The sequence below is a fragment of the Apus apus genome, chromosome 20, assembly GCF_020740795.1.
Source record: "Apus apus isolate bApuApu2 chromosome 20, bApuApu2.pri.cur, whole genome shotgun sequence".
NCBI classification, from domain to species: Eukaryota; Metazoa; Chordata; class Aves; order Apodiformes; family Apodidae; genus Apus; species Apus apus.
Window position 1 is genome coordinate 5472180 of NC_067301.1, and position 17090 is coordinate 5489269.

The window sequence follows — 17090 nt, forward strand, 5'->3', positions numbered from 1 at the left end:
AGAAGGGTGGAGAAAATTAGGGTATTGCAACATTAATGAACTTTTTATTTCTGCTTATACAAGTGGTACTTAGTCTCCTGTGAAGACACCTCAGAAACAGTTGGCAACACGGATTAAGGCAGCACAGGTGTTTTTTTTACCATTCACTTCTATTGAACTGAAATGGCATCTGTTTCTACAACTTTAGCAGTAATAGGAATGGTTTTCATCTCTCCTGTTGTAATACCAGCACTGGTTTTGGGGGTGTTGTTTCACAGTTTTTTCAACTCAGAACTGCCACCTGGAATTGACCAACCCCTAAAGCTTCGTTTTTACCATTCATTGATGATTACCTCAATGATATGGGTAAGTTAACCTTCTTAAAACTTTTTTTTCCCTTTTGTTTTGGTAGGATTTTTGGGAGGTAGAAGATAATGGCTTAAGAAAAAAAAAATACAAGAAACAGCAATTCACCCCCCAAGAAGCCTATAAGCATTGTTCTATGAACCAAATCATGTTAAATCAACTGACAGACTAACCTTAAAAGCTTATTTAGATTTTTCAGTGCATGTATCAAAATGCAGCCACTTTATATTGGAAAACTGTTTCACATGAAAATTAAAAAAAATTAGATGTATAATGTATCTATTGAACTGCATGTAAAGATATTAATGCCATCTACTCAGAAGCAAGCCTATGTAACTCCTCTTCTTCTGAATTCTTCCTTTTCAACAGGGAAAGGTTTTGGAGAAGCTAGGGATCTGCAGTGATTTAAGCTTACTGCGCCTTGTGCTAGATGGAATACCTCTATGGAGAGATTCACAACTTCTTATCAAAGATCTCGAAGTAGATGAGGTACCGTTGAGAATTTATCAGCCTAAACAGCCACCTACTGGCAGAAGAAGAGGAATTCTGTATTTTCATGGAGGCGCTGGCGTATTTGGGAGCATTAGTAAGAAATCAGCAAGTTTTCTTTTTTAAATCAACTCCAAACCTCTGGTTTTCGACTTTCAGACGGGCCAGTCAGTATCTCTCACCTGTCCTTCCTAATGACAATAGTCTTTGTAATCTCAATACTAAGTGAAAAGCACCTTGCAGAATTACTAGTCTAGCACACTTTAAGGGTAATCACATTTCTGCTTCCTTTGGGATACAGGGGAAGCAGCTCTTAGCAGATCTGAGGGTTCTAAATGCAGAACTGTGATTCAGAAGCTCCTCAATCAGCTGTCAGCTAACAGCAGAGAGGAAGAGGGATTCGGCTCCTCCTCTTGTTGAAGGTGTTATGAGATAGACTCAGTGTGCTGGGGCAGAGAAAGATCATTAAAACAAAACATTTAGGTCACTGTGAGGCAAGCTCAGCTCTCAGGATGCCCTTGTACCTTAACAAATTGCTAGCTGAAAACAAGATACAGAACCAGTCCTGGAGTAAGGGTTGGAATCCATTACTCTTCCCTCCCTCTCCTCTGTATTCTGTCTTTTCTGAAAATCTAACTTAAAATCCTTTTAGGGTGTTACAGAACTCAAGCCTAAATGTACTTTCTGGAACAATTATAGTACCATGAAAATGGTAATGCTGTTTAAAAAAAAAAAAAAAAAAGAATACATTCTATCTTCATTCTTTGGAACAATGCTTTGGTTGATTCTCAAGGAGAAATGTTTAGTTTTGCATCTCAACTGGACTAAAGTGTTTCTTGTAAGCTTGGACAGGGCCTCAAAACACAAAATTGAAGATATACTCTGTGCTCAGCATTGAACTTTTGTGTGGAAACACTATAAAAATCAGTGTTTCCCAACTTGCAGTCCTTGCATCAAAGAAAGTCTGTAAGATAAAACATGGTTCAAGAAAGCATTTAAAGTACACACTTTAAACTATCTGTCAATATACTCCCATTAAGACAAACAAGGAATCAAAATGAAGGAAAATACCAGTAACACATGTGCATTAAAACCAGAACCAATCTGGAGGATTTTAATTCTTATGGTAACAGTGCACAGAATAATTTATTTCTTTTTCAGAAAGGGAGACAACTCTTTGGTTGTCTCAGTAGCTGCTGGCTCAGCTTTCTAACCATTCTGAATCTCTTTCTGAGCAACCAAGTCTATGAGAGCTTTTCTGGGAGCCGAGGCACCTAACATGGAAATCCAGATTTCACCCCAGAAGTCAGACAGGGAAGTTTGTGCATGTTGAACCTTTTACTGTTTCTAAGGGTAAGTCTCCACTAGCACTACGTTGGGAAGACTTCAGTTATCTGCAAGCGAGTTTGAGAGTCTACCTAAGCTTTGTTATCATCATGCAGAAACAGCAATGCAACTTTTGGTAACTTAGGTTCTATTCTATGCTGTGAGAGGAATAATCCACCCTTGTTTCACAACAGAGCACATTAGTCTGAGTAGAGTGTTAGGCTGACACCATCTGTGATGCTCCTAGTTCTAGAGCTAGTTTGGGTGGCAGTGAAACCTCAAGAGGTGAGTGTGACCTAAATGAAAGGTGAATTCCTTTTGCTGGAGGAAAACAAACACCACACTTCAGTTGCAATAGTTATAGTAGTTGACAACACAATTGCTGTTGCACAACCAGCATCCGGAGGGAGCCCTATCACATGCCACACCTTAGTATGATACCCATACCCGTACACTGACTGTAGTGCCCAGCCCTTCAATCAAATTCCTGTTGGTATTTGGAACAGGAAAGATAAGAACATAATGACAAGTTTTTAAAAGCCTCAGGGAATCTTCACACTGAAAGTTCTCAAGTAGCAATTTAACAGGGGCTATCATGAAGAACAGAATCAGTGGACAAATAAATATGACTTAATCCTTAAAACCCATGCAAATGGAAGTCATGCTTCACAGATCAATACTTGTTTTTTTAAATGAGTCAGCAAATCATAGAACTGTAGAATCATGGAATGGTTTGGGTTGGAAGGGACCTTCAAGATCATCTAGATCCAAACCCCCTGCATGGGCAGGGACACCTCCCACCAGCCCAGGTTGCTCCAAGCCCCATCCAACCTGCCCTTCAACACTGCCAGGGATGGGGCAGTTACAGCTTCCCTGGGCAATTTGGGCCAGTGTCTTACCATCCTCACACTCAAGAATTTCCTCCTTATGTCCAACCTAAATCTTACGTCTTCCAGTTTTAATCCATCACCCCTCATCTTCTTGCTACAAGCCCTTGTAAAATACATCATTAAAGGAGACTGAGTTGATAAAACCTACTTTCATTTCCAAAAGAGGTTACATAGCCATGACGTAAGAGGGAAGTTCTGTCATTTGGATAAAAACGCATTAAAAGACAGAAGAAAGATGGGTTGTGGGAGGTTCCTTTGAGATTCCTTCCCATAAGGAGATCTGTGCTGGGACCAGTGCTAATCAAAACCAGAAAAGATGGTGAAAGCTGAGTTCAACAAGGTAGTAAATGAATGGCTGAAAAACTGCAGAATGTCTTTATGAAAACAAAAGGATTAGACAATAAAATGGCAGATGAAATTGCAAGTAGAGAAGTCAAACAGATGAACAGAGCATCCTAACTTTATAAATACAACAACAGACTCTATGCAGACCCCTCCTGTGCAGGCAGAAGATCTCAGGATTATGGAAGAAAATTGCCTGAAAATGTTGACTTAGTGCACAGCAGCAGTCAGAAAGCAAATAAAATGCTAGGAATTATTATTGGGAAATGACAAACCAGGAAATTTCTTTATGCCACTGGAAGAAATTCACAGTACATCTAAATATCAGACACTTATAGTACCGGTTCCCACACCTCAAAAAGGATATAGCAGTACTGGAAAGGCTCAGAGAGAGGCTGCAGAGGTGAGAAAAGTGTGTAGAGAATAAGCAAATACACTTTGACTCTTCAGGCTGGAAAAGACAGATACAGACAGATGCACTAAATGTCTATTGAATCGTGAAAAGCAAGAGAAGTTAAACAGGGAATGATTATCTGCCATTTCTTACAGTACAAAAGTTAGTGTCACCAAATGGAAGCAGTGAATGCCAGGTACAAAAGGAACAAATAGAGCCTCAACTTCTTCTATGCTGCTTCTTTCTATATGCTTGTTCTCAGGTTATGCTTCACCTCAATCTTTTGTTGATCACCAGCTGAGATGTGATTCCAGCCCAGGCACACTTCTATTTTTTCCTACTATTACCATTTATACCCTAACAGTCACTGACCAATAACCAGAAAAGATGTTAACATGTAAATACCACAGCACTGCATAGCTAAAGCTGCTGTCTCATGTTGCAGTGCCTTCCCCAGAGGGTATGTTCCAGGATCTCTATTTTCATTTCAAAGGTTATTTGATTTTTAAAACATCAGTTCTGATACATTTTTCTTTAGGAGCCTTTGAAAGAATATGCCGACATATTTCAAAAAAATGCAACTCAGTGGTTTTGTCTGTTGGGTAAGTGCTGCTTTTACACAGAAGTATTTATGATAACACAGTTCACAGCTGAAACATTTCTGAAAAATATGATGAAAATAATTACTATTTTAGATTGTGCTCCCTATTTTTCTCTGTAACTTTTCATTTAATTTAGAAATGTGCTTATAGGCAAAGTATTCTAAAATAGCTGTAACACCACTAGCTTGTCTTTCCAATCTACACTAACTAAAACAAATATAATCTTTAAAATGTAGAAAAAAAGGCCTTCATAACTACCATACCAATTGTGAACAAGACAAATGAAATTTTTATAATTATTTTGACAATAACCACAATATCTTTTGGCAATTCAGTTATCGTCTGGCTCCTGAACACCCCTACCCAGGGCAATACTTTGATTGTCTGAATGCCACCTTATACTTTATGAGGAATTTAGAAGAGTATCATGTGGATCCTGGTCTCATCATCATTGGTGGTGACAGCTGTGGAGCTAATTTTGCGACAGTTATTTGCAAAATCCTGCTGAATAGAAGAGATCTCCCAAAAGTACGTGCTCAGGTCTTACTCTACCCAGGACTACAGGGGCTAGATTTTCAGTTGCCTTCCTATCAGCAGAATGCTTCAGTCCCCATCTTGTTTCAGAAGCTAGTTGTCTACTTCTGTTGTCGTTACCTCAACAAAGACTCATCGATTATGGAAGATATCATACAAAACTGCCACGTTCCTGAGAACATGAAGTGGAAGTATAAAAAGTGGATAAGTGCTGACATCATTCCTGATGAATTTAAGACCAGAGGCTACGTACCACAGAAATCCATCTGCTATAAACCTGAAGTCCATGAAGCAATCAAAGAAATTCTAACAGAAACATTTTCCCCACTCACAGCTGAAGACTCCATCATTTGCCAGCTCCCTGAATCCTACATTGTGACCTGTGAGTTTGATGTGCTCAGGGATGATGGCCTGTTATACAAGAAGCGATTAGAAGACAATGGTGTTCAAGTAACCTGGTATCATTCTGAGAGTGGTTTCCATGGAATTTTATCCTTTTTTGGCTATGGGATTTTTTCCTTTATGTCTGCAAAAAAGATAATGGATAACACTGTGAATTATATAAACAGTTTATAAAAATATCATTCAGAAAAAATATTCAAGTCTTACATAATCCTGACAAATTTATACTTGGCAAAGAATGTAAACATTTTTAATTTATGTTTTGGGTTTTGACTGCATTTTATACTTTCTAATTTCTGTTTCTGCAGTGACTCTCAAACAAGGTATTTTAAAGCACCACCACTCTAGAAAACATTATTATAAAAGCACACCAATGTGATGTAGATGCTAAAGTGAGGCAGCTGGCACAGACTGTTTCACTTCAACTCCAGCAATCCTGGTACCTCTGCATGCCTGGCACACATTCCAGGCAAGCAGCAAGAACATCTCTTCCTGAATATTTTTTCACTGCCCAGAAGTGCTGAAGACAAAAACTGGGGTCTATTTCAGCCCCTGTGAGAGACAGGAGGTATTTAAGGTACCAGACGGAGAACCCAGTGACTCAGGTTCTGTGAAGTCTTATGTCAGATAATGAAATTGCAGTGATGCATTTTAATTTCTAGGGTTTGTTTGCACACAGACTTAAGACTTTTCTTGAAAAAGCGTAGTCAAAAGAAAGGCTTCTATCTGAAGTAGAACCTCTAAACTGAAACTAGTACGGGTTTGATTTTGTTTGGAATCTGAGAATGATGTTTTAACTTGGAGCTTGACTGGAATCCCTAAATGTAAATGAGCACGTACCTGTTGGGAAGTGCAGAAGTGAGACTTCTTTTCCTTTTTGTACCCTCCGGTTTTCTTTCATGATTATCTCATGCTCAAGACTACCTGTTATTCTGTGTTTGTTGAAAAAGTTCTGAAGGGTAGAGATGCACACCATTATATTATCACTGTAATGCTGTGGCAACTTTGTGATGCTTTCAATAAAAAACCATAAAATCTAGCACTTGAAATATTTCTGTCACAAGAGGAAGGTCCCTTTGCTAAGCACACACTCACTGATAAACCTAAATGAATAAATCAGGTGAAAAGAGCAATGCAACACTGGCAGACAGAGACCACCATCTTCCTAATCCTACCTAGTTAAAAATGTGCTGTGCATAGTAATTTATTTACCAGACAACTGGACTATCCAAGACCATTGTATATGATCAGATAACTGTGGAAACATAATTAAAAAATACCCTGGAAGTCCAGAAACACCACTGGATGGGCTTGTTGGGTTTTTTTAATCTAGATTTTTGCTGTTTTTAAACGAAACACTTCCTTCTGCTTCAGAATTCTTTACAATGACCATGTGCCCTTCTAAAAACACCCAACTTCACACAGGAAAAAATGAAGAAATTCCATTTTTTATAAAGTTCTCTAGCTAAAATGACACGGTACTCCCGCTCACCCCCCACTACTTACAATTTAACTTAAAAAACCCTAAAAATTATAATATGGCTGCTTAATAAAGGCAGATTTTAATCTCTTTCACTTCCTTGGGAATTTGCAATTTCAACAATGTTCTGACATCCCAGCAGTTTGATGAGTTGCTGACTCCGATTCACAATTAATAACCCAAGCATCATTTAAGCTACAGCATCTCTGCATTAGCACAATCCCATTCTACAGGAAGAACTTGATTTAAAGCAGCTTGATTTGAAACTCCTTAATTGCTGATCACCTTAGGTCATTTTATGCTGTACCTGTTGCACACTGAGGTACTGAAGTTTACCTGATACGAGGTAACGTGACCACGCGCATAAACTCAACCTCCTGTGTTGTTTTATTAATAACGTTTTTCTTTTAGAAGAAAATACAAATACTAAAAAAAGATTGAGGTAATGACATAATTTTTTGGGGTGCACCCTTACAAAAAAACATTGGTGACAATCCCTTTGGCCCTTTAGAGTGACAATCATCATCTGCAGGCATATCTCTGCATAACCCTAGAGAAACTCTTCTTTGAGTTGATAGTATCACAGACTCAAAGCCCACAGATGCACCATTTCCATTTGCCAGCACCAGTTAATTTATTATTAATGCAGTTTATTCATAACAGTCTTCTCCCAGCTACAGACTGGTTTCTTGAAAAAATTCTGAAATTATGCTGGCATAGATCTTTTAATGAATTCAGGACTCAGACCAGCTTACCTTTTGTGAAACAAAGGGAGCGAGGGGAAAGCAAATAGGAGAGGGAAGATACTGACTAATGTATTTGCAAAAGGGAGGAGAAAGCTCTTACTAGAGCAACGTTTTGACAAAGAATCAGGAAGTAACGAGCCAAAGATATCTGGGAAAGTCAAATCAAAGACATTTCAGATCACTTCGCTGCTCAGCAAAATGGCAGCTCTATACACAGTGCTGGTGTTATTCTTAGCAGTTTTTGTTGCTGGATTTATATTGTTGGTCATGGGGGCAATTAATTTTGATTTCTCCAACTCAGAAATTCCTCCTGGAGTGAACCAGCCTGTAAAGCTTCGAATCATTCATATCGTTTTAATAAGCAGAGCTGTGGTGGTAAGTTAACCTGGCATAATTTCTGGGGGAAGAATTGTGAACCTGTAGATTTTAAACTTAATGCAATGCTAGAACTCTGCTTGAGGAGAAGAGAGCAGGGCAGAGCCATCACGCTGCATGTTTTATTAAGGATCTCAGTTTTGCTAAATAAATCTTTACCAGAGTTTTTACACTACACTGCATTATTGCAGTCCTGCCTAGCTCTTACACTGGGGAGTAAATGCTGCCTAACACAAGCATTTGAAAGTCTGACTGTGCTTCTGCAACAGATAGTGTGAACCTAGCAATAATCAAATTAAGAACATTTATATATGTTGGATCATTTACATTTCTATTCTAGGTTCAGAATATATCATATGTCTTTGGGTCATGCTTTCAGGATTTTCTTGGACGGGGGATGAGGAGCTATGTATTCATTTTGAAGATAAAACTGGAAATTGGATGTTTCAGAATTGGTTCTAGATTATAGCCAACCACAGTAAAGAATTCTAGATGTATATTCTTATGCTTTCCATACAAGTTGTAATTAGAGATTACTTGACTTAAGCAGCTGGAAAAGCCAGTTCTCTTCTTATCATCTATACATTGCCGATTAGTACCATAAACCAGGATTGTATGGTGCAATGTAAACAAAACAGGACAAAAGAAACTATGTAAATTGAAAGTAAAGGTGAGAATATTCTTCGTAGTCATTCCATTTATGCTTGGAAAATAGCAAATACAAAAGAATAAAAAATTTTCACATGTTTGTATACCATCAGAGACACAAAGACTAGTCTCTATAACAGATTAAATTATGTTGCAAAATGTATTAGTTTCTTCAGCCTCACAATCAGGCATGCAGAATGTAATAGACAGCACTGAAGAAAAGGTGTTTCATAGGGAAATGTACTGACAGTCACGACACTGTGCTGACAATTGATACAAACGTGCCAGTCTAATAGGAAATATTCTTAACAAAATATTCATATTCAGCCAAGAGCTTGATCCAAACCTTCGTAAGGACCAAAGTACTGGTTTGGCATAAGAAAATGATGTATTTAAAACCGAGGTTATGCCTCTTTTCTTATTATTTTTGCAAAGCTATGTTGGACCAGTAGCTTTCATTTGTATTTTTTTCAACTTCTGGTGCCTGGCGTGACTATCACTATGGCACACAGAATACACCAGAAGTTTAGGCATTAAACACCAGAAGTTTAGGTTAAATATCTCAGGATCTTCTTGTCAGTGCATTGCACACATCAGTGAAGACTTTTGAGATTAATCAAAAAGCAATTACCAAATGTATTGTCAGCTTAGTCAACTCTTTAGGCAAGTGTCCCTATCATGAAAATCAGCACCAGAACTATCATATTTCGCTATGTTTTCACATCTTCTCAGGGGCAAGGACAAAATTACCAGTGAAAACCAAACTTGTTTTCAATGTTAGGTAAAGGACCTGCTGCAAAAGCAAACGGATATATTTCACCAGTCTTTGTTAGTGCTGCATTATTTGGGATTATGTTCTTCTCCTGTTTATGTGACCTCTCATGGTGCTGCAGTTACTTACTTACAGTTATGTGCTATAGCTGTATAACTATTCAAATAATTTAAGATTCCCCTAAAAATATATGACTTGGACATGATGAGGACACTGCCCATACAGTTCCTTCACTCTGGAAAGCAACATTTCTTGAGTGAACTCCCTATTCTCTCTGCCTTTCAACAGGGAAAGATTTTGGAAAATATTGGCATCTGCAGCCAAGTCAGCTTTGTCCGGTACATGCAAAGGGCAAAGACTCTACGAGAGGACCCAAAGCTCTTCATCCAGGACATGCGGTTTGAGGAAGTGCCTGTAAGGATTTATCAGCCTAAGGCTCCATCTGCCAGCCAAAGGAGAGGAGTTATGTTTTTCCACGGAGGAGGATGGGTATTTGGAAGTCTTGGTAAGATATCTAACAGAAAAAATACTACAATTTAGTTAAAGAACTATCTACTTCATAAAGGGTAAAGTTGATTGTCACTTGATCTGTAGCAGTTATGAAGTATAACCACTGGTGCCCTCTCTTAAGTCTTGCTGTCAGAATAAAGCATCTGCTGTGGATTATGTGATTTTTCTTAAAGACAAGGATAATGAGAAATGATGGAGGAAAATGCAGGAAATAGGAAGATGAGGCAGTAAAAAGACCTGAGGAGCTATGTGGGAAGGGACAAAGAAAAGGAGAGAGTATTTTCTTCTTGCAATTCTTTGACTTATGCCATAGACAACAGTAGTAGTTCTGAAAAACAAAACAAAACAAAACAAGACAAAACCCAAATCCCACCAAATATGTTTCTTTCAGAGACCTACGAAAAGCTGTGCCGCTCTATTGCCAGAGAAAGTGAATCAGTGGTTGTATCTGTTGGGTAAGTCTTTTCTCACGCTGTTTTTTAGAGATTATTTCCTATAGTGTAAATATCATCTTATAGCTTCCCTGATAGTGGCAACCATTCTCAGAGAAGTGTTTCTGTGGGACTTGTCAACCATTTGATTTACAAATTCACTCTGTTCTTGTTTGGAGCCACTAGAGACTCTCTCAGGATCAGTTTTCACTGTCAGACTACATCACAAATAATGCTTTGGAATATGTAGCTGGAAAATGAAGTTTTTAATCTATGTTTCCAAATTCCAAACTCAAAATTGGTACTAATAATAAGCCATATATTCTACTTAATCCTTATTCAAGGAAACTCTGCTTGATGCTTACAGAAGCACTATGTGAATGACGAGCTAATATCATCAACAGTATACTGTCATAATGATGAGGATATAGTTGCTTTGTAACAAAGACATAAAGCAGAAGTATTGACATTTGTACTCAACCCATGGGAAGCTAAAGAATAAAACAACTAAAGGACTGTCAATACAACTTGGACTTAGTGAGCAGCTGAGTACTCTGGTGTTGCTAAAGACCTAAGCAATGTCCTAAATAGATGACATGCTAACAAGTTAATCTGCACCACCTGGTCGATCAAATGGTGGAGAAAGGGAAAATTCTGACGTAATCAGGGTAGCGCTGGTTGCAGAAACAAGTACTTCCCTCTCATATTTTGTGCACTAGGTACCGCTTAGCTCCTGAGCACACCTACCCGGCTGCGTACGAAGACTGTCTCAATGCCACCATCCACTTCATGAAGGACATCGAGCACTATGGCGTGGATCCTGCCAATGTCATTGTCTGTGGGGACAGTGCTGGGGGCAATCTAGCAGCTGCTGTTAGCCAGACCCTTGCAGGCAAATCAGACCTCCCCAAACTACGGGCCCAGATCTTGATCTACCCAGGCCTTCAGGCGCTGGACTTCAATTTACCATCCTATCAGCAGAATCGGGGAGTCCCTCTCTTGTTCCGAGAACGTGCTGCTTTCTATGTGTTACAGTACCTAAATGGGGATGCATCAAATCTAGAAGAGGTCTTGGAGGGTTCCCATATTCCTATAAATATGAAGTTAAATTACAAGAAGTGGGTGAGTCCAGATAATATCCCTGAAAAATTTAAGGTCCGAGGCTACAAACCACATGTGTTACTTGACTGTACAAGTGAAGTTTATGAGTCAGTGAAAAGACTCTGCGAGCCCAACCTGTGTCCTCTGCTGGCTGAAGATGCTGTTATTCAGCAGCTGCCCGAGTCTTTCATCTTGACTTGTGAGTATGATGTGCTAAGAGATGATGGCTTGCTTTACAAGAAGAGACTGGAGGACAATGGTGTTCGAGTGACCTGGTACCACCTTGAAGATGGATTCCATGGAATCATCAATTCATTTAATAGTGACTGGTTCTCATTTCCATCTGGGAAAAGGGGTCTTGACAATATTGTGAGCTTTCTAAAAAGCTTATAGAAACAATTTCCCTTTCTCCTCTAGGAAGTGCAAATTTTCTGTATTCTTTTATGCTTCTAAATTCGATGTGAAAAGTTTAGATAGGACAATTTCTTAATAAGCCATTACACCAGTGTGACCACTTAAAAAGATATTTCAAGCATGCAATTAAAGTTTCTTTTAGTGCTGTTTGAAGCATCCCATGTGCAGTTTGCCTGTTTCAATTAACTCTTGGGACTAGGCACTTGCTACTCCCTCAGTGAATATTAAAGATGCAGAAAATTTTAAATCAACATCTGGTCTGACCCATTTTATACAATTAGGATGTCTGGTTTCATTCTTCCTACAAGGTTAAGTGTGTTTTGGGCAAAGCAGAAGGATACTGATATTTCAATGTTGTAATACAGTGTCTGTGCTACCTGCAACATTTAGCATCTGAGACTAAGACTCCCCAGTCACCAACTTGCAGAAAATTTCTGTGGGCTAGACTCAAAAAACTTAAGTTAAAACTGCAACTGTTTCCAAAAGAGATGCTCTATTAATAGCTTTGTTCAAGTTACAATGGAGGAAATGCTCTTAGTGTTCTCCTGTTTATCAAACACATGAATATGCTGAAAAACTTATTCCTGTGCTTAAATATTCTTAACAACAAAATCAGACTGATGCATTTAGTTTTGTAGAGCATATATTAGTTAGCTTTTTCCCCCCCTTCATGTTAGCTCCCATTTTCTAAATGTCCTTGGTAAAACCATATATTCCAAATTACCTAAAGCATGTCCACAACACAGCAAGAAAGATGTGGCTACATACATGTGGCAAGAAATAATTTAAGTTCCACATTAGTTGGCTCTCCTTGTAATCAGCAACCAGTCATAAATGAGCACTCCTTTCAGTACTTAACTGCCATCTCTGAGTAGTCATTCCTATCGTCTGCAACTCAATACCAGGCAGAGTATCAGGCCTTGTATCAGTGCCACAATTAACATGAAACTAAACAGGAAATTAAACACATTCTCATCTGACTCTTCTTCATTGTGATTCGTGCTGGTACCTTGCACAACATTTGCAAGGACTTTGAAATGTGTGGTACTGGGAAGGTGTTGTCACCTGGACTGCTCAAAGATTTATTTTTGTCTGAGAAAGCTAAGTCAAAGATAGGCATAAAGACAACTCACCTTTGCATAAGTGAAATGGCATTTTTTTATATACTGCCAGTGATACTGCTGGTGATTTTTACTGTCTTATTCATACTAGCAATCATGGGAACAATTCAATCTGCATACTCCAATTTCAGTATCCCTCCTGGAGTGAATAATCCCGGAAAGCTTTGAATTGTCCTTGCTGCTCTGATTTACTCTGTGAGTTACTCTGCCATGATTTCTGCCAGAAATGTGGTTTAGGTGGTATTTTTGCAAGTTTGTATGTATAAATACCAGAATCCTCCTGGCTGCATTAAGACTTAAAGGAAGGCTTTCCTTTCTTTTCGGGGGGGCTGATTTTAGACGACAATTTTTGTAAAATAATTTCTGTTACATCTCAGCTTCAGTCAGGTTTCCCCTGTAACACAGAGATGAGGCTACTCATGAGCCCAGACTTCATCAGCTGAGCTTCCCTAATTAAGTTTAAATTAATTAATTATTTATAAAAAGTGAGATTGCTTTGATTTCCATTTTAGCAAAGCACCAGACGATGTTTTTAGGCCATTCTTGAGGATTTCCAGTCACACTGATGGGGATTCTTAAGCAGATAAAACCAGGTGAAACCTCAGAGGAACAACACCTGGGTGGCACGATGTACGGGTTGCAAGCCTGTGAGGTGGTGGGAAGCTGGTATGAAACCCTAGGACTTGGTGATGCTGAGATGGAAAGAGAGGGGGTTTTTTCCCCCTCCCCTAAGACGTTTTGCCTGACAGAGCATGAGTCGGACGCGTGGGCCTACCTGCTCAGGCGCACGGTGCCAAAGCAACCCCGCCGGCCCAGGCGCGTCGCCTCACAGGGGCCGGCCATGGCTCCATCTTCTCCTGTGCCAGCCTGCTGGTGCGGAAAGGCGAGGGTGGGAGCGAGCGGCTCTGGAGCAGGCACAACCCCGCCGACACGAAGCCTGGGTGCCCGCTCAGGCCTCGTCGCCGCCGGGATAAGGCAGGCGCAGCATCTGTCTCACCGCAACCTGCCTGGCGCGGGCTGAGGCGGCCGCCGGCTGCCCCCGGGGAGGCCGCGCCCCGCTCGGCCGGGCTCTTCTCCCGAACAGGCGAAGATTTTGGAAAAGTTGGGAGTGTGCAGCCAGATCGCCTTCGCCCGCTACTTGCGGTCGGGAAGGAAGCTCGGGCCGGAGCCGCGGCTGTCGCTGAGGGACGCGCGGTTGGGCCGGGTGCCGGTCGGGCTCTACCGGCCCCAGGCGCCATCTGCTGGCCTGAGGGCGGCCGCCATCTTCCTGCACGGCGGCGGCCGGCGGTACTGCGGCATCGGTAGGGGCGGCCGGGCCGGTCTCACACATACACACACACAAAACCCCCTTCGCAGCGCAGCTGTGCGCTGCAGCTCTTATCTTCTGCAGGCGGGGGGGGATAATTCTGCCCCGAAAGGTAGCAGAAGGTTTGAAATCTGCCCGAGCTTTGCTGTCCTCCGCGGCCAGCGGCTCCCGCCCTCAGGCGAGGCGGCGGCGCTGAGGGGAAGAGGCGGCGGGTGGGGAAGGGCACGGCCAGGGCGGGAAAGGGAGACCTCTGCCTTCCCTGGTCCTGGCATCTGGAAACGGAGCCGGCTGCTGACGACCCCCTCAACTATTCGCAGATTCGTATGAAAAGATCTGCCGTTACATTGCCCAAGAAGGCGGGTCGGTGGCTGTGTCTGTGGGGTGAGTTGTGTCAGCGCTACGCTCTGGAATTGCTCTTCTCGCTGCCCAGCAGCGCCGCGCGGCGCACCTTGCGGGAGCGCTCCTCAGCAAGGCGCTTCCCCGGCGGGTCAGAAAGAATCTCAATTGGACTCTTTTCGTTTCTTCCCCGTAATATGCTAACACAGAGTGCGTGCAAACAGTCCCTGAAGCGTAAGGTGCCAGTATCTGACAACAGAGCTATGCTGGCACTACACAAAAAGAAGGAATACTTCCCAGAAGAGTTTACTTACATGTTGAAAACTTGACTACTAAACAAACTTGGTAGGTCATCATTCAATAATCTGTTCAATTAGATGTAATCACCCTGCAAAGTTCAAGGAGTTTTCTAACAGTAACAAATGCTAGTGTATTTTAATACTAAGAATACAGAAAAATATAACTTATTTTCAGGATTAAATATTCTAATTAAGAGTGAGGTGCAGACAGAATAAAATACTTAATCCACAAGCCAGATGCAGTCTACACCAGAAGAGTAAAATGAACTTGAATCATTCGAGTTCTCATCAGTGCCATTTTCCAAAAATGATCCCAACTATGCTATGTCCTTGGTGCTGCATCCTACTGCCCATCATTTATCTATGATAACTCGCTGAACAAATACCTGCTTAGCAAATAATGCTGCCTTTTTTTTTTTTTCTGAAGGAAAAATACTCTAAAAAACACAGTGAAAGCCAAGGTGCTGTAAGAAATTTCTGTTTAAAGTTATGACATCTCCTCTTACACTTGTCTCTTTTTGTGCACTAGGTACCGCTTAGCTCCTGAGCACACCTACCCGGCTGCGTACGAAGACTGTCTCAATGCCACCATCCACTTCATGAAGGACATCGAGCACTATGGCGTGGATCCTGCCAATGTCATTGTCTGTGGGGACAGTGCTGGGGGCAATCTAGCAGCTGCTGTTAGCCAGAACCTTGCAGGCAGATCAGACCTCCCCAAACTACGGGCCCAGATCTTGATCTACCCAGGCCTTCAGGCGCTGGACTTCAATTTACCATCCTATCAGCAGAATCGGGGAGTCCCTCTCTTTTTCCGAGAACGTGCTGCTTTCTATGTGTTACAGTACCTAAATGGGGATGCATCAAATCTAGAAGAGGTCTTGGAGGGTTCCCATATTCCTATAAATATGAAGTTAAATTACAAGAAGTGGGTGACTCCAGATAATATCCCTGAAAAATTTAAGGTCCGAGGCTACAAACCACACGAGCCCCGTGAATTCAAGGCTGAAGTTTACAAGACAGTGAAAAGACTCTGCGAGCCCAACCTGTGTCCTCTGCTGGCTGAAGATGCTGTTATTCAGCAGCTGCCTGAGTCTTTCATCTTGACTTGTGAGTATGATGTGCTCAGAGATGATGGCTTGCTTTACAAGAAGAGACTGGAGGACAACAGTGTTCGAGTGACCTGGTACCACCTTGAAGATGGATTTCATGGAATCATAAGCCTATACGATTACTGTGGTTTCTCATTTCCATCTGGGAAAAGGGGGTTGGACAGAATTGTTAAATTCATAAAAGGATTGTAAAAACAGCTGTCTCTCTTTATGCCTTTCCTACTAATGCCTCTGTTTAGGCTCCCAAACTTCAGGTAGTACTTATTAGCAAAAATGTGGTATCTGTTGATGTGTAAAATACCAGTTTTGATGTTCATGAACTTGTCTTTGTCCTCATTAAACTATTGATAGTTTATTCTTTACAGTTGTAATCTTTGCCACATGCTGTGTTTCAATCCCTTTTCTTTCAAATCAGCATCTGGTTAATTCCTTGTATTTAATTACCAGATTACTTACTTCTATGTAAATAAAGTCTGTGGAATTATTTGGATTAAATAACTCCTGTGAATTACAGTCATGATCTTTGTGTTGTCCAGTTGGTAAGCTCCAAAGCATGAATTTATTTTTTTTTAGGTACAATGTAAAAATCAGGTATATAGTGAGCTGGAGGGTAGAGGAAAGCTCTGGAAAAACAGGCAGAGCTCAAGGTCTCAGTGAGATTCAACAGATAATCAGCAAGCATTGCAGAACCACATCTGCAAGAGGCCTGATTGGGGACACCTTGGTGGAGGCAAGAAGGGCTGCCCTGATTGTGAAATTCCTGTAGCTCTATAAACTCCCATTTAATTTTGACATCTCCATTACACCCACTGAAGCTTAGGGCAAGAGATACTGGTTGAGAGGGAACAGGTCAGGTTTTAGAAAGATAATAAGAATCAGTAAACTGGGCTTCTGATCTGTGTATACTGGAAGGTTTAGCATAAAGAGAGAGAAAATATGAACCAAGATGTATTCATGTTCTTTCAGAGAGTGGTTCCACAGCGTTATTTGTTTTAGGATTTGTGCTGTGATGTTTCTCCATAGTTTGAGTTTTCTTTACAGGGCAAGGCAGTCTATTCCCTGACAGCATGTTTCATTATACCCAGCTGATGAAAGCGAGGAAGAAGAGTAGTGAG

The 17090-nt window shown here is 40.9% G+C and overlaps 4 protein-coding genes across 4 annotated transcripts in view; 3 read left to right on the top strand and 1 right to left on the bottom strand.

Annotated features, from left to right (window-relative positions):
• LRRC38 (leucine rich repeat containing 38) overlaps positions 1-17090 on the bottom strand; it is a 79970-nt gene that overhangs the window by 18535 nt on the left and 44345 nt on the right. The gene's annotated exons all lie outside the window — the stretch shown is intronic.
• On the top strand, positions 163-5498 carry LOC127393002 (arylacetamide deacetylase-like 4). Its single transcript, XM_051637593.1, has 4 exons — positions 163-345; positions 715-931; positions 4325-4388; positions 4724-5498. Exons 1-4 carry the CDS (start codon positions 163-165, stop codon positions 5496-5498), a joined length of 1239 nt encoding a protein of 412 aa, XP_051493553.1.
• On the top strand, positions 7749-11780 carry LOC127393003 (arylacetamide deacetylase-like 4). The gene is made up of 4 exons (XM_051637594.1): positions 7749-7925; positions 9634-9850; positions 10247-10310; positions 11006-11780. The coding sequence occupies exons 1-4, from the start codon at positions 7749-7751 to the stop codon at positions 11778-11780; spliced, it is 1233 nt and encodes a 410-aa protein (XP_051493554.1).
• Positions 13019-16488, top strand: LOC127393042 (arylacetamide deacetylase-like 4). The gene is given in 4 exon segments (XM_051637677.1): positions 13019-13117; positions 14007-14223; positions 14546-14609; positions 15393-16488. Coding segments are annotated over 4 exon segments (1155 nt in total). The 3' UTR covers positions 16168-16488.